At 37.9% G+C, this 17,209-nt stretch overlaps 5 protein-coding genes across 10 annotated transcripts; 3 read left to right on the top strand and 2 right to left on the bottom strand.

Annotated features, from left to right (window-relative positions):
• The first annotated feature begins 1,389 nt into the window (after positions 1–1,389).
• LOC126586846 (disease resistance protein RPM1-like) lies at positions 1,390–4,668 on the top strand. Its single transcript, XM_050251814.1, has one exon. It carries the CDS (start codon positions 1,571–1,573, stop codon positions 4,334–4,336), a length of 2,766 nt encoding a protein of 921 aa, XP_050107771.1. The 5' UTR covers positions 1,390–1,570; the 3' UTR covers positions 4,337–4,668.
• LOC126586847 (pentatricopeptide repeat-containing protein At5g40410, mitochondrial) lies at positions 3,849–6,888 on the bottom strand. Its single transcript, XM_050251815.1, has 2 exons — positions 4,803–6,888; positions 3,849–4,366 (listed from the first exon to the last, which is right to left on the bottom strand). Exon 1 carries the CDS (start codon positions 6,596–6,598, stop codon positions 4,859–4,861), a length of 1,740 nt encoding a protein of 579 aa, XP_050107772.1. The 5' UTR covers positions 6,599–6,888; the 3' UTR covers positions 3,849–4,366; positions 4,803–4,858.
• Positions 6,889–7,500: 612 nt separating this feature from the next.
• On the top strand, positions 7,501–10,664 carry LOC126586408 (protein ENHANCED DISEASE RESISTANCE 2-like). Of its 2 annotated transcripts, XM_050251252.1 has the most exons (4): positions 7,501–7,770; positions 8,520–9,481; positions 10,106–10,155; positions 10,288–10,664. In XM_050251252.1, the coding sequence occupies exons 2-3, from the start codon at positions 8,545–8,547 to the stop codon at positions 10,114–10,116; spliced, it is 948 nt and encodes a 315-aa protein (XP_050107209.1). In that variant the 5' UTR covers positions 7,501–7,770; positions 8,520–8,544; the 3' UTR covers positions 10,117–10,155; positions 10,288–10,664. The 2 variants fall into 2 exon arrangements, with proteins under 2 accessions (XP_050107209.1, XP_050107208.1); XM_050251251.1 differs by lacking the exon at positions 10,106–10,155 and having other exon boundaries at positions 7,502–7,770.
• A 267-nt stretch (positions 10,665–10,931) lies between these two features.
• On the bottom strand, positions 10,932–13,071 carry LOC126586409 (RHOMBOID-like protein 13). Its single transcript, XM_050251253.1, has 2 exons — positions 12,843–13,071; positions 10,932–12,335 (listed from the first exon to the last, which is right to left on the bottom strand). Exon 2 carries the CDS (start codon positions 12,153–12,155, stop codon positions 11,340–11,342), a length of 816 nt encoding a protein of 271 aa, XP_050107210.1. The 5' UTR covers positions 12,156–12,335; positions 12,843–13,071; the 3' UTR covers positions 10,932–11,339.
• Positions 13,072–13,956: 885 nt separating this feature from the next.
• LOC126587637 (molybdopterin synthase sulfur carrier subunit-like) lies at positions 13,957–17,030 on the top strand. 5 transcript variants are annotated; one of them, XM_050252722.1, is made up of 3 exons: positions 14,052–14,103; positions 15,306–15,379; positions 16,330–17,030. In XM_050252722.1, exon 3 carries the CDS (start codon positions 16,376–16,378, stop codon positions 16,691–16,693), a length of 318 nt encoding a protein of 105 aa, XP_050108679.1. In that variant the 5' UTR covers positions 14,052–14,103; positions 15,306–15,379; positions 16,330–16,375; the 3' UTR covers positions 16,694–17,030. The 5 variants fall into 5 exon arrangements, with proteins under 5 accessions (XP_050108678.1, XP_050108679.1, XP_050108676.1 ...); XM_050252721.1 differs by lacking the exon at positions 15,306–15,379 and having other exon boundaries at positions 13,957–14,103; XM_050252719.1 differs by lacking the exons at positions 14,052–14,103; positions 15,306–15,379 and adding an exon at positions 14,110–14,271.
• The last annotated feature ends 179 nt before the right edge of the window (positions 17,031–17,209 follow it).

Here is a 17,209-nt window from a genome sequence, read left to right on the forward strand (position 1 = left end):
CGGCAGTACGTATCTCTTAAGATGTTTTGAATGTGTTTAAAAATAGAGAAAATAATATTTAATAAACAATTGATGGAATCACATTATTACTAACTCATTGTGAGGTTAAACCCACCCATCTTCCCCTTAGTGTGGATAATATCATTTGTTCGGAAAAAAAAAAAAACAATCATTTGATAACTAATTGAATCACATTATTATGCGCGTATGAAATACCTTTTTTTATAATCGGCACAATGCGTCTCTTAAGATGTTTTGAACATGTTTAAAAATGGAGAAAATAATATTTAATAAACAATTAGTTGAATCACATTATTTCTAACCCATTATGAGGCTAAGCCCACCCCCTCTCCCTTAATGTAGATAATATCGTTTGTTCAAAAAAAAAAAAAACAATCATTTGACAACTAATTGAATCACATTATTATGAGTGTGCGAATACCTTTTTTATAACCGGCACTGCATGCCTCTTAAGATGTTTTGAACGTGTTTAAAAAAGAGAAAATAATATTTAATAAACAACTGATTGAATCGCATTATTGATAGCCTATTGTGAGGTACTAAAAAAAACTGTAAAAAAAGAATTATTATTAAAAAATACTATTTATATGACGAAAATACCCCTACAACTAATTGAATCACATTATTGTTAACCCATTGTGAGGCTAAGCCCACCCCCTTAGTGTATATAATATCGTTTGTTAAAAAAAAAAAACAATCATTTGACAAATAATTGAATCACATTATTATGCGCGTGCGAAATACCTTTTTTTATAACTGACACTACACGCCTCTTAGGATATTTTGAACGTGTTAAAAAAGAGAAAATAATATTTAATAAACAATTGATTAAATTATATTATTATTAGCCTATTGTGAGGTACTAAAAAAACTGTACAAAAAGAATTAATTATTAAAAAAAATACTATTTATATAACGAAAATACTCCTACATTATTTGATGCATTATTTTGGACTGCTTTTGAATTTTTTTTGTTTGCGAGGCATTTTTATCCAAAATTTTTTGGTGAAGCTCACGACCCCAAAATGGGCTATTGGCTTTATATATAGAGATGAAAGTGATACTGAAAGAGAGGGAGTCCAATTGTGGGACCTCAGATGGATGGAGGGTAAAACGCTCTTTAAGAATTGAGTTAGAAGCCCCTTTTCTAAAAGACGGTTGCAATTGACGGCTTAATGTACGCAGCAAGATTGACACAATAAATTCAAATTCGATGTGGTTTGGCATTATCTGCGAGTACAGTTTTGGACATTGGAGTCCAAGTGAAAGACATGCAGCAACCACACACCAGCAAAGGTTATCTTTACAGCTAGCATTGTTTGCAGCACATGCTCCGCTTGCTCACGCAACTTGTATTATGGTCTATGAAATTTGTTGGTCAATAAAAGTTTCCTATGCGATATTTATTAATAAATACAAGAGTCAAATATATAGCAAACGAGACAAGGAAATGCATTTTTATCACTACAAAGATTGAAATTGCTGTTGAATTCAATCCAGAGGAGAGGAGAGAGGAGAGCGGAGCAAACCAAGAACAAAAAGGCAGCAGATGGCTTCCCCTCCATTAGAGTTTTTGACGGGCAAGATAGTATCGATTATCGAAAATGAAGTGTCGCTAATAGGAGGAGTTCGTGACCAACTCGATGAAATCAAGCGTGAGCTGCTAACCATGAAGGCTTTCCTGGCAGATGCTGGAAAGAAGGGAGCTCTCAGTGAAGTAGAGAAAACATGGGTGGAAAATGTGAGGGACGTATCCATCGATATCGAAGACATCATTGACGAGTTCACCTATCAAATGAACAAGCAGAGAAGTTGGGGTCCATACACAAGAGCCTTTCGTCAAATGATTTGCTTCCCCAAGCATCTTTGGGAGAGGCATAGGATCGCCACCAAATTGCACAAGATCATCAGAAAAATCAGAGCTATTCGAGAAAGAAACCAATGTTATGGCGTTGATCGCATACAAGGCATCGGTGCTTCACATAATTACGATCCCAATCGAGTCAGAATCTATGGTGAGTCCTCTCTTTTCTTTAAAGATGATGAACTTGTGGGAATCAAAGATGCTAAAGACAAGTTAGTTGGATGGTTGTTGTCTGAACAGCCAGAAAGAAGTGTAATTTCGGTGGTTGGAATGGGAGGTTCGGGCAAGACCACCTTAGTGGCAAACACCTTCAACAGTCAAACTGTAAAGAAACACTTTGATTGTCATGCCTGGATCACAGTCTCGCAAACTTACAACATCGAAGATCTGCTAAAGATAATGATCAAGGAACTTTTCAGAGCTGCAATGGAAGCTATTCCTCTTGACATAAGCAATATGAGCTACAGAGGTTTGGTGGAAACGCTTATAAAATATATGCAGCCGAAGAGGTACGTGATTGTCTTGGATGATGTATGGGATAGAGAACTCTGGAGCCACATAAACGTAGCACTTCCTGATGGAGCACATGGAAGTCGAGTTGTGCTTACAACTCGGAACGAAGACATTGCTTCATTTTCATTCGGGGTCAGAAGCCATGTGTACCATGTTCATCCTCTCATTGAAAAAGAGGCTTGGGATCTTTTTTCCACGAAAGCTTTCTCTAGCTGGCCAGACAGGTCCTGCCCCCAAGAGCTCGAACACATTGCTAGGGATCTTGTTGGAAAGTGCAAAGGTTTACCCCTTGGAATTGTGGCTTTGGGTGCTCTCATGTCAACCAAAAGATTAAAGTCTGAATGGACGAGATTCAGCAGTAGCTTGAATTGGGAGCTAAGCAACAATCCAACACTTGAAGTAGTAAGGAGCATCCTACTGCTAAGCTTCAACAGTTTACCTTATCGACTCAAGCGTTGCTTCTTATATTTTTGCATTTTTCCAGAAGATTATGTGGTTAAATGTGAAAGGCTTAAAAGGCTGTGGATGGCAGAGGGGTTTGTCGAACAAGTTCGAGGGGCTACGCCTGAAGAGATTGCTGAAAGCTACATTGCAGAGCTCACTTGTCGATGCATGCTGCAAGTTGTTCAGAGGGAACCATCTGGAAGGGCAAAAACATTCAAGGTGCATGACCTTTTGCGAGAACTTGCCCTTTCAATTTCAGAAGCTGAGAAATTTTGTGCAGTGTATCACAGTCAGGAAGCAAATGAAGGGTGTAAAGATTCACACCGGTTATCAGTGCGAGCAAGCAATGGAGAATTTCAACCACACAGAGATATGTCAAAGGTTCGTACCTTCTTTATTTTTTCCCCCGCGATGAGCGATTCTTCTTCACTAGAAAAACTGCCGTCCGGTTTCAAACTGTTAAGAGTCTTGGATCTAAAATATCTTCCGCTTGCTCAACTCCCAGACGATATAGTGAAGTGCTTTAACTTGAGGTATTTAAATCTGAGATCGACAAAAGTGAAAGAGCTTCCGAAAGACATAGGAAACCTCCATAATTTGGAAACATTAAACATTAAGAACTCCATGATAAGGTCACTTCCAGTTGGAATGGTGAAGTTAAAAAACCTACGACATCTTGTGATGTACCATTATCCGGCATATGATGTCAAGTCTTTTAATTGGTTGGATAGCACACAAGCAAGGTTCGACATAAGTAAGCTAGAAAGCTTGCAAGTGTTGGATGGTATTGAGGCAGGAGGCGAGCTAATCAAACAACTTCGACACATGACCCAACTCACTAGACTTAGTGTATCAAATGTAAGAGGTGTTGATGAGAATGATTTGTGCAAATCAATTGAGAGCATGAGACTCCTTCAATTCTTAGGTGTCAAGACAAGTAATGAGGATGAAGTATTACGCTTGGATGCATTGGCAACACCTCCTCCTCTACTCAAGACACTTATCCTAACTGGAAAGCTAGAAAAAGTTCCGCATTGGTTTCATTCCCTTGACAGCGTTATGCACTTGAGTTTGCATTGGTCCAGATTAAAAGAGGATTTCCTTCCTTACATCCAAACACTACCGAATCTGAACAAACTTGTGCTACACAATGCACATGTCGGGAATCAATTAATCTTTCAAACCGGATTCCAAAAGCTTACTGAATTAAGTCTAGGCAATTTCCCTGAATTGAATACCATCATCATAGAGAATGGGGTGATGCCATCATTACGGACACTGCGAATTGGTGAGTGCATGGAGTTAAAACAACTGCCTGATGGAATCGAACACCTTACATGTCTCCAAGAATTGAATTTTATAGATGTTCCCAGTGAGCTCATAGAGCGAATACATGGAGAAGGAAGCTTGGATCGGTCTAAGGTCAAGCACATCTCCGACATCCGTTATTGCTGCAAAATAGAGTTGGGGTTCTGGGCTTGGAAAAGATTGTGATTCTCCCCAAATCCCTTTGTTTTCCGATATCTGTCCAAAACTTGCTGTGTTATTATCCCGTTTATGGCTTAAATGTAATCTATTTTGGGAATCCTAGTTTTTCTTTTACTTTTTAGTTCTTCATTTTTGCCTGTAATAGCATATTTAAAATTTTGCTACTATGGTATTTCCCTATTCATACTCTGATTGTGAATTCTGGAAGTCAGGATTGTTAACACAAATTGTAATTAATTAGGTGGTTATTTACTTAAAAGAATTACTTCCGAGGCAGGATTGCAGTTTCATTTATTTATAATCAATTGCAAATATGTTTTCTTTTTCTTCGTATGCAACCTTGGTCTCAGAAAATTCTTCAATTATAAGCATGTTACAGTTGGTGCCGTTGAAGTGATACATTCTTGAACACAACAAATGTATTATGCATACAATGCTACTCAATAAAATATCCAAAGCATGAGACTCGTACCTGAAAAGATTACAACCACCACCGTGTGCAGAGTCATCATAAGCAGAAGTTCCTGATCACCAATAATCTCCACACGAACATATTCCATTCGCAAAATGGTGGAAACGCTTTGAATCTCGAATTATGATGCTCCGCTTCTCAATCAACGATATGAGTTTTGCAGTGCTGTGACAGTCTCCACAGATTCTAAGGTTCTTGGTAATAATGATTGGCATGTCAGCATTCGTCACCAAAAGCCCAAATGCAATGGCTAATTTCTCACTGTGCTTGCTGATCATATCCTCTTTCACCGCCTCTTCAACATCATGTAGAACACATTCTGTTTCAGACACAAATCCAGCTTCTCGGATCTTTCCAATCACTTCTTCCAATTTGGTATATATCTTATCTGAGTCAGGGTGAGATTGATCACCCACGACAAAGCGATGGATTTTATTTCCGTGTTCGATAAAACTGCATCCAGGGTTTCTGACGAGACCTTTGTCCTTCATCAAAGCCCTCACCTTTGAAGCATCCCTCCACAAACCAGCTGCAGAGTACATATTGGATAGCATGATATAGTTTCTGGAATCTGATGGGTCCAAAGAAAATAATCTCTCAGCAACTTCCTTCCCAAGTTGAGTGTTACCATAAACCCTACAAGCACCAAAAAGAGCCCCCCATACGCCAGAGTTTGGCTCCATTGGCATACGTCTAATCAGCTTGTAAGCATCATTTAGAAGCCCAGAGCGTCCCAGAAGATCAACCATGCATGAATAGTGATCCAACCTAGGCTCAATTCCATAAACTTGAGGCATAATGTTGAAGTAATTCTTCCCCTCCTCGACAAGTCCCGAGTGGCTACAAGCACTTAGCAAATGTGTGAAGGTGACGTGATCAGGCTCCACACCTTCTTTAAGCATGTTTTCAAAGAGCTTCATTGCTTCTCTCCCATACCCATGCACAGCATAGGCTGCAAGCATAGCAGTCCAAGCTACTTTGTCCGGGTTATTTATTTCCCCGAAAATCTTAAGCGAGTAATTAAGTCTCCCCAACTTTGCATACAAATCCAGCAGTCCGGTTGCAATTGTGACATTTTCATTGAGACCACATTTCATAATCATACCATGGATGCACTCTGAGAGTTTCCGCAAACCTAAATTCTCACAAGCTTGAAGCAAGGACACCGCAGTGCCATCATCCGGATCAATTCCAGACCTTCTCATAAGATTAAAATAAGCCACTCCATCTGCTGCACTCCCATTTTCAGTGTGAATCGCAATCATTAAAGTCCATGATACGACATTTGCTATCGGCATTGTCTCAACCAGTCGAAAAACTTCATCCAAAGAGCCTGACTTTCCATAGAAATTAATCAAAGAATTGACAAGCTTAACTTCCCACAGCACACCCAACTTGAATGCAGAGCCGTGAATGTACATACCTTCAACAACAGCTCCCCTACTAGCACAAGCGGAGATTATAGACACAAGTGTAACCTCATTGGGTTGTATTCCCATTTCAAACTTCATCCTAAAAAATGCATTCAAGCATTTATCCACATACCCTCTTCGCGAAAACCCAGAAATCAAAGAATTCCAGGAGATCAAGTCCTTATGGGGCAATTCATCGAACAGGTTCCGTGCATCATCTGCACGGCCCAAACTTGAATAACAAGAAACCAGCTGATCGCCAATGAACCCATCTCTATAATCCAACGATTTGACCACGCAGGCCTGAATTGCGCGGCAAAAGGAGACGGAAGTGCAGGACCTCAGAGAAAAAATCAGGGTTGAAAGAAAAGCGTCTGGATTCATCAATATATCCCATCATTTTTCATTCATTCGTTTTGTGTATGCGTTGTTCCATCTGCCAAAACAAAAAGCGTGCTTCTCCTTTCATACATTAGCTTGCTCTGATTCTCACTACTTTTTGTTTGGCGCGTTTGGTATGACTCGGTTGTCTGAGAGAAATTGTCAGTAAAGAAACGGAAAAGGAAGGAAGAAAAGACTGGCTGTTTGTCAATAATATAAATATGTACTTAGATTTATGCGCTTGTGGCTTGATACTAGACGTTACGAGACTTTGTCAGTAATTTCTGTCCATATAACGTTTGTAGTTTGGCACAACACGTTACCACAACGTTATACTCATGTTACGTAAATTTGTTTGTTTAGTATTTTGATTTAGGGTAGACTGTATACTTAAACCGATGAGATGGACCTGATCGAATAAAAAAAATTTTAAAGGTCATATTGACTTGAGCAACTTTGGTTCTCATATACTTATGTTTTGGTATGAATATATCACCTACGTTGATTCGTTAAACATTAGTCAAACCGTATTATTTGTATTTTTATTAGGTTGTTTTTTAAAAGTATTTTCACCACTTCAAGATTTTTACAAGACTTGGGGCATTTATCTTTTGTTTCCTTGCAATTATTACTCCAATTCATCTTCAGGTTCTTAAAATCGGGAATATATACATAAAAACGAGCTAATACATACAACATATGATGCGTTTTAAAACAACTTCTACACGTAAATTGATAATTTGGTACATCCAATACTATTGCCAAAAATACTTAATTCTAATCAAATGTTGATAAAAATAAATAATCAAATGATCTCTTCAAAAATAAAAAATTTCAAACCATGGAAAATAGAAAAGCATAATTTACCCAAAAAAAGGTATTCACCAAAAAAAAAAAAGAAAAAAAGGCAAGCTGTCAAACATAACAAAGCTCGTTTGAACATAACAAGGCGCTCGTTTGAACATAACAAAGCTCGTCTGCAGATGGTGTTAGCAATTTCACCTCCTCTCCTTCGTTGTTAAAGACAAAAGTAACACAAGGAACCAGGCCTCCCTCCCTCCCCAAATAATCAGACTGCAAAACCCTAATTTCCGTTTCCCATTTGTCAATCTGTATAATTAGGGTTTGCAAAGCTACCACGCTTGATTGCCGCAATTTCTACCCCAAAGCTCAAGGTTAGGGTTTTTCTTCCTTATCTCTGAGCCTGTGATCACGCCTTTATGTTATTTGATTCCAAGTTGTAAATTACTTATCTTTTTGCTTCAATTTGGTTCAATATGATCGCAATTTTGGCTGATTGATTTATATTTTTCATTGTTTTGGTTATGTTTAGCTGTGAATCTTATAAGTTCAGCTGGAAATTGGATTGATTTGTGTGGGATTTTTTAATTACTTTGTTTAAATGTTAAATAATTGGGGAAGAAATCCAAGAAAAAAAAACTATTGAGATATTAGACGATTGTTCTGGATTTTTCTTTCTGTTGTAAAGCAGAACAAGGCAAGGAACTTAGCATCCCAGGGAAGAGAGTGCACGGAATATATTTTCTTTGGAGAAAAATATGTTGAACGGTAACGGTGAACATGTTATATGCGGCAATAGCATCCGGCTGTCCGCGTTCTGAAGTCCTTTTGTATTGGAAGGGTGTGAAGAATAGTTATGTGATTATTTCTAATTTTTGTTTCTATCAGAAAGAGGCTGTTGTTTCAGCATAGTTACAGAAGTACAAACTACCTCTTTATTCTGATTTTTAGGGGCATTTTCCTTGGTTATGGTATATAGTATAAAGTATTTGTAGAATTTACGATTGTCAGGTTTGTATGGCCATATTTATGGATTGTGTCTCTATGACACAAATCGAACGTAATTCAGGAAAACAGTTATACTCTTTTTGTATTTATCTTGTTTTCTCTTATTATGTGATAGGTTTGCTGCCGAAGGAAAATCTCTTATGGACAGCACTGGTGAAAAGAAGGAGCTTGAATGGATAGAGAGAGTGAGATCAGAAGGAGCTGTTCCACTTCTTGATCCAGACAATTGTCGAAATGGTTGGGCTTCTCCACCTGGGGACAAGTTCTTAGTTAGAGGTCCTGACTACTTGTCAACCAAAGTTAAAGTTCCTGCTGGTGAATATCTTCTAAAGCCTCTTGGTTTCGATTGGATTAGAAGTTCGACAAAGATTGGGGAGGTCTTAAAACATCCAAACAGTCGTGTCAAGAAGGCTATTGAGGAGGAGTTCCCGACTGGTGATAAGCCTTTCGTTTGGGCTTTCAATCTTCAAGTTCCGAATAAGGATAATTACAGTGCTGTGGCGTATTTTACAACCAGAGAGCCTATTCCTGAGGGGTCTTTGATGGACCAGTTCTTGAAGGGTGATGATGGGTTTAGGAATTCAAGGCTTAAATTGATTGCCAACATTGTCAAGGGCCCTTGGATTGTGAGGAAAGCAGTTGGGGAGCAGGCCATATGCATAATTGGGCGTGCCCTTTCTTGTTATTACTGTGCATCAGATAGTTTCTTAGAAGTAGACGTGGATATTGGGTCTTCCATGGTTGCAAGTGCAATAGTTCATCTGGCATTTGGTTATATCACAACTCTGACTGTTGACCTTGCATTTCTCATCGAGAGCCAAACTGAATCAGAGCTTCCAGAACAACTTTTAGGTGCTGTAAGATTCTCTGAACTAGACCCTGCGGTGGCAAGGCCAACTGAACCATATCTTGGTAGGAGTACTGGCAGTTTGCAGTCTAATCTGCCTATACGGTTATGGAAGTCAATTGGACAAGGATTTTCCCACATTCTTCATCCAGGTGACCATGAAAATGGGTCTAGCTCGGGGTCAGCACATGTTAATGGGATTGGAGATAATGAAAACAGCTTAAAAAATGGTAAGTTCTTCTGACCGGTGGTCACATTTGAGCTTACCCACCCCCCATTTTTTGCGTAATGTGGAGTTTCTGTTGTGGAGGAAACGTAATCAGAATGGTTCCTCAAGAAACTTCCATACGAATTCAGAGAAATTTATAATCTTTTTTCGTGCATGCAACTTAAATTGCTTTTTTTTCTTTTCTTTTTTTTTTCTTTTCCTTTGTCCCTCTGTTGTTTTCCCTGTTTCTTGGTCCTATCATTAGGAAGTTCTGCTGGTTGGAATGTGTAATCATACTGAGGCCTGTCCAGTGCACTGTCCTCACCTTTTGTCCCATATGCTCCTTTATCGTGAACAAACAATAAACTATTTTGTTGTCGATGTCTGAACCAATGTTGCTAGTAATTAGGATCTAATTTCTGATGGCATTATGCAAGAGAAGAAATCCTATGACATCATTTATTTGCTTGTGGTCAAATGATACTCTTGACAGAATGGACAATGTATCCATGAATGCTGTTTGAACTCGGATTTAAGCTTCTGAATAGATACTCCTTTTAAAGTTGCACAAAAATATAGACAAAACCTTTATTTTTCCTTTTTTGGGTGTAATGTTTTGTTTATGTTGTTATATTCAACTGTTCAGGACCAGGCTAAAGATTTTGATGTTTACATGTCCAACAAAACACAGCCATGGTAACATTTTGTGGATCTTTTTGATCAAGTACACTTATTATTATTTCGCACTTTGGTTGCATCTATTTTAATGTACGATATTACACAATCATATTGACCTACAACACTCTGTGGACATGGTTATACTTGCAGATAGTCAAGTGAAATGTGATGGCGACAAAACAAAGTGATTCGAATTTGTTGGAAGCATCACAGATCAAACTTCTCAACATGGACTGCTTCACTCGTGTCATCTGCTTGTCTCTGATTATCCGGCGCTATGGAGTTGGAAGCCTTGGTGTAGGCACCGAGTCCTAATTCCAGTTGGCAAGATATTCACATTATCAACATTTTAATTTATGTAGATACAATTCTTTTGTTAATTTGACATTTAAACGAGTTTGTAAAGAATAGCGTCGCCCTGTGTAAAAGCTATAGCGGTACCCAGTACCTATCAAGATTCCACTTCATTGGATTTTATGTACTATTGAGAATTATCCCCCGATGATGGCACTTTTTAACATTTGCAACGCTTGTTTCCTCATTTAAAATGTTTCTTGCACTTTGGGCGTGAAAAATTTGGATTCCGAAACCGTTGGATTTCTTGTGTTTAAACATTGCTTGAGGATCCTTGAAAGGTCTGGTGCACTGCTCGAGAGGATTTGGAAAGGTCTCGAGCAATTACACAGGTGCTTTACAACAAAGCACTGGTTGAGCATACAAGGAGTAGCTCGAACCAAAGAAAGGATATCGAAAGATGTAACATTTCCACAAGATATGGAACCTCGCCTACCATCTGTTCTGAATTATTTTCCTTAATGCTTGTATCATACAATGAAAATGCTTCAACTCCACTGTCAATACGATTACACAATTCATTTCCGATCAGTTTCTATGGGAAAAAAAAGTAGTAGAATTATACATTGTCTGCTCAACTTAACATTGTCAAGAGATCCCAATAAATGATAATAAAAAAATTGCTTCACACAACTATGAACATTTACCATCACATATTCAGAGTAAGCAACAATCTGTCACCCTTTAGCGTCAAACCCCGTAGCACCGGAGAATTTGTATCACCGCAGCATGTAGAGGTGAAATATTCGGCAAGTTCTGAGAATTAGCAGTTTCAAATACGACTAGGGCTTGGTGGATTTAATTCTGAAGTAACTGGACTTTAAGTCAAGCTTGCATTTACAAATATATCACACAAGCTCAACGCCCGAAGCTGGTAATGCGTTCATTTGCAATGCCCTACCATTTCCTGATGCAATAAATCGTACGGCTGGCAACGAAGAATCAGTAACAGGTTCAATCTCAAGAAAACTGAAATCATATGCACTGGATCGCTTCAAACTGAACACAGTAACAAGCACAATCCATCCCAACATGGAAACCGCCCAGTAATTGTTCATCCCGTGAATTAAACCCCAAGCAATAGCATACCCAACAATGATTCCAGATAAATGGCCAATAAAACTTGCTTGAGGAACGATGATTGAGGTAAAAATGAGTGACTCAAATGGTGCAAAACTAATGGGAAGTGAGAGAAATCCAAAAAGATGCAACTTTGACGTGGGTTGCTTCACCGAAAGAATTGTCATCCACCCAAAAACAACACATGAATACCCAACAGCCGTCACTCTCCGAAAATATTCAATCTTGAATTTTTGGATTAACAAATGGTAGATTCCCAAGACTAGCACTCCGGATAGCACAACCAACACAAGCGTGTACTGCAGATAATATTCCACCCCGAGCCCTATGGGACCCAGCTTTTCTACTACCCCAAGACTCCAAAGGGCACTCATATTGAAAACAAGATGAATAATGCTTATATGAGAGAAAGCTGAAGTTATAATCCTCCAATGGTGCCCTGCAACCGCAGTTTCATAACTCAAGCCCACATGTGAATAGCCAATGTTTTTCTTCTGTATGTAGAACCAAATCGCACTGCATATTCCTATGAAACAACTTGTGGCTGGTTTGTCCAAGATCTCAAAAACCAATGGCCTACCCATCTGTGCCAACCCTTATTTCTCAAGGATGTTTTAAACTCAACCTATACTATCCCGAAACCACAACTTCCACAAATGTAGTAAGCTGCAGAAGAATCAAGACCACTTTTGCACTACCAAACATGGCATGTAGACAGCTCCTTCAAAGTTCATAAATCAAGGGGCTTCCTCAAAACTGCATAACTGTTTTGGAAACTCAGAAAACAGTTCATAAGTTTAGAATTACCCAGATCAAATACCTTCAATAAAATGTGATGATTCACAACACCCACCACCCAAAATGTGCACAAAACACCAACCCTAGAAATGGGAAGGAAAGTTTGGGATTCAATCCAAAATCACCTCTCTAACGAATTTAATAAGTTGAGGGATTAGGTTCCAGAAAGATAATTGAATCAGAGTAATTAGAGTTTTGCAGACATGGAACTTACTTATTCACAATTGTATAGGGAATGATAAAGGTCAAAAAAGACTGATTACATCTATAAAATGTATGAAAATAACAAGGGAAAACGTAATATTGGAGAAATTTGTTAAGAATTGTGAATGAAATCAATCTGGACTCAGAGAACAATCTAAAATTAGGGTTTTTATTTTCAAGTCAGATAGAGAGTAACAGAAATAAACCCAGATCAACACATGAATGGACTTAAATTTGTAATTGCATAAAACCCCAAATCAGTGAAATACCTGAGTGAGAGTGAGACGGAGGCAGATGCTGTGCGGCGAAGAAGATCTGTGGAGGAAGCAGATGGCTGTGAACCAATTGAATCCTCAATGTTTTCTGGGAAACGCAGCTGCAATGTCGAGAGAGATGAGAACGACGAAAGGAATGGGGGAGTTAATAGAGGTCGGCGCATTCCATGAGCGATTTGTAGAGTGTTCTCGTAGTAGTGTTGAAAGTGACGCAAAAGGGAAAAGTATTAACTATTAAGCAAGGTTTTATTCTAAAGGGAGGATTAATCTGCCATTAGCTAATGCTTATTAGGGGTAATCACAAATATTACCAACGGATATACATAACGGTCCCCTTAATCCCTCAAATAAGCTTATTTGAGAGACCTTAGGATGCTCATTCCTTAACTTTTTTCGTAAAGGTCCGTCTATATTTTAGTATATTATTCGTAAATCATCAAATTGTAAAAAATTAAATAAATTCAAAATTATTAAGATATCAAATTACAGTGAAGTAAAAAGATAAATACCTTTTTCCAAAGAAACAATATTATGACTATCATTTAATCCAACAATTAAATGGTTTGGGATTTAGATGTTTTTGGTAAAGATGGTCTTTTATATAAGATCTAAAATGTTGATCATTGGATCGTTGAAATACAATGTGGAGTGTGCCTTACAAAGAATCCCTCAACTAAGGGGAGTGTGTATACACACATTTGGGGAACAGATCCGGAGCAACTTTTTTTTTTTTAAAAAAAATTCTACTTTTCTCAAAAATTTTGATACACATTTTTGTGAGCCCACTTCGTATTATACTTTAACAATCCGAACTGTTTATCATTTAGAACATTATTCACAGATCATCCTTGTAAAAAAATATAAATCTAAAACAATTATGACATTCATTTGTAGTGAAAAGTACGGTTCTATATAAAATAAAAAATCCTACACTAACAATCGTATAGTTTCAAATTTGAGTATTTGATAGACATCATCTTTAAAGATAAACTTAAAAGATAAACGATTCGAATTATTAAAAAACATTAAGAAGTGAGCTCTGTAAAAAGGTGTAAAAATTTGACAGAGCATAACAGAAAATAAACCTAAAACAAATACATACCCAAAACAAGAAAGCAAAGTTGTAAAAGCCCAAAAGCCCAAGCCCAACACGGAAGTGTCGAAGAGATATTCTTGTTTGTTTGTTTGTTTTATTTGGTCAGCGCTCGCGCTTGTTATTCTCTGCAATCTCTGAGCTTCGGAACGGTTGGTGAAGGTAAAGCTTGTATTTGTTCCCATCAATTTCCGGCAACTATTAGATGGGTTTAACTTTTACTTTCTTCATCTTCTGGGCATCCCCAGAACCCTGTTTTTCCTTAAAAAACACAATGCTTGTTTGCTGCTGTGCCACCTCCTTTCAATTCATTTTCAAGTTCGTTTCTTGGTGGGGTTTTCAGTTTTCAACTTCCTTTTGTGTTTATTTCATCTTCCAAAACCAAAGCTTTCCCCCTTCTCACCTTGGTAATTTGGCAGTTGACTTCATACTTGTAACTTGTATGAATCGTAATTGATTAAGAAGGATTTGACTTAATATTCATGCCCCTGAATATTTGTAATAGCTTATAGTTCACATCAGAACTTATAGTGATTCAGTTTTCACTTTTTTTAATTCAAAATTTAAGTGTTGCGTAATTTTTGGTTCAGGGTTGGGAATGGGATAATCAAATGATATCTAGAGTCACCTGTATATGTTTGATCTTCAACATGTGCGCTTTCGATCATCGTTATGTCTTGGAATCTTATAGTGTTCGGAGGTGGTATGATTTAAAACCTGACTTGAGAGAAAACCAATTTGAGGTTTGAGTTTGTATCAATTTTGTTGCGTGCAAGATTAAGTTAAAGTGAGGTTTCTAATTGTTTGTTTGTTAGTTTTTTTCATGAATTTGTTTTCTAGGTGAAAATTGACAATGTGATGCTCCTCTTCTATTACTTTCTCTCTCTCTCTCTCTCTCTCTCTCTCTCTCTCTCTCTCTCTCTCTCTCTCTCTAAGTTGAATAAGGTTACTGCAATTTTTTGTAGAGCTTTTATGATAATTGTCGACATACAATAGCTTTCTTTCATTTTTCTTTTATTTTTTATGTTTGATATTGGTTTTGCTTGGTTTGCGGGATGATGCCTGCTATACTGGCATCATTGTGCTCACATGTGAGAACTATTGGTTTTAAAATGCTGGGAAAACACGGATGGCCTTGTAGACTTTATTCAAAAGGATCCGATCAACCAAATTGCTAAACTACATGAACGCCAAGTTTATAATGCATGCATGCACCCTAACGAGTTGCTGCATTAAGTGCAGCAATCTGTATAAACCCTAAAAACAAGTAGATGTACCGACCATAATTTGCAGCCATACTTCTTGTTATGGTGGAGTCTCTTCTCTTCTCTTATACTCAGTGCTTATGTGTTCGGAATACACAATGGGGCTTATCCTTCTTAATGAACACGAAGATTATATACTGAGAAGAGGGACCAATCCACACCATTGATTTTTGGTAACTGCCTCATCCCATTACTGTGACAGTTACCATCAGTTTTTGAATTATAAACCAACTGAGATTGTTGATTTCTATCATGGATTCTATCATATCTGTGTGGCTTGTCATCTCGTTGTTGATTCAGTGGTTTTGATTCTCTGTTTCTATAGCTTTCTTACAACTGAAGCTATCTGCTTCAATGGTTACTGCTAATCAGTTAGCCCTTACTCAGTCTCCAGTTTCATTTTTAATTGCAATTGTGGGTAATACTGTTACTGTGAATTGGGATGACTCAAATTATGTCACTTGGAATTTCCAAATTGACCTTTTGTTGGAGGGAAATGGAATAATGGGGTTTATTGATGGATCTATTCCCCGTCCTGATAAATTTTCTCAAGTTGTATGTGATGATAGTATTATTGAGAATGCTGCTGTGATTTCTGATCACTGCTACTTTACCTCTTTCCTCATTTTCATGCATCATCGGTTGTCATAATTCTCAGGAAATGTGGATTACTCTTAGAGAACGATTTGCTAATGTCACTAGAAGTAGTATTAGAAAGAGCTGTTATTGCCGTTGTGGCAATGGCGAGGATTTAGTCATCTTGAATTGTAAGTCTAATAGTTCAAAGATATATGTTCTCAAATTCTGGGGGTAAAATTTGCTTATTCCAGATCTCAAAGAAACAGTTGTGGAGTAGTTGTCTGACCAACGAGAAGACGATTGTGAGAATTGTAGTCATGCTAGACTTTGTGAGGTCAAATCTATATGATTGTATGACTGATATTGGAATTGTTTAATTGCATTAGTTATTTACCAGGTATCCTTGGCAGTCATAAAATGGTGGTGGTTTTTTTTTTCTGATAAGCATGATAGAAGTTGGTTTTTTTTGCTGATTTCCATACCATTGCTCTATCAATTTTATTATGTTATTGGTGTCTTAAAACTGAAGATGTTATTGTTGCAGCCAAAATGTTTCACAACAACTAATTCACGGGGCAGGGTGTTCTGCAATGGATTCCAAACAAGAAGAGATGAAGACGGCAGCCACAGACTCTACAAGTAAGGGGATCGAGGGTTCATCTGTTAAGATAAAGGTGCTGTTCTTTGCCAGGGCTCGTGATCTAACTGGCTTGAGTGATACGCAACTGGAGGTGTCATCTGGTAGTACTGCACTTGATTGTTTAGATAAGCTCATCACCATGTTTCCAAGCTTGACAGAGATCCGCGGGTGCATGGTGCTTGCTCTTAATGAGGCGTACACAGCTGATTCTGCGTTCGTTAAAGACAAGGATGAGTTGGCCATAATCCCTCCAATAAGTGGTGGATAAAGGAATATCATATAACCAAGAACTGTAAGGATATCCGTGTATTCAAAACCTTGAATAGTAATCGAAGATTGTTCATAGCTTTCGTTGAGCTCATATGCATGCAAGTAACTGCAAGTATATCCACGAAGCCGAAAATCTTGGATATCATTTTTGATAGGTGAAACCCTTGGGTACAGACAATCGTTATTGTCGACATTTGGTAGCCAATAAAGGAGAGCATAAGCAGATTATCTTAAGTTCTTGGATGTATGATGTTTTGATGTATGTGTACAAAACAGTAGTACCAAATAAATTATCTGCTCTCTTTTTACATATGCAGAGCAGATGCATTTGCTAAGGCTGCAGCAGTTGTGCCTGATAATTTGATGACCAGAGTTTACGTTTTAAACGTCGACTGAAATGTTCTACCACTCTGCACTGTCACGTGGGATGTCGGAAAATTGTTATAAATTCCTCCAGATTGTATACCATTAATATATCATAACGGTATTGCTCCTAAAGAAATTAAGCAGAAGA

Source organism: Malus sylvestris, chromosome 10 (assembly GCF_916048215.2).
Source record: "Malus sylvestris chromosome 10, drMalSylv7.2, whole genome shotgun sequence".
NCBI lineage: Eukaryota > Viridiplantae > Streptophyta > Magnoliopsida > Rosales > Rosaceae > Malus > Malus sylvestris.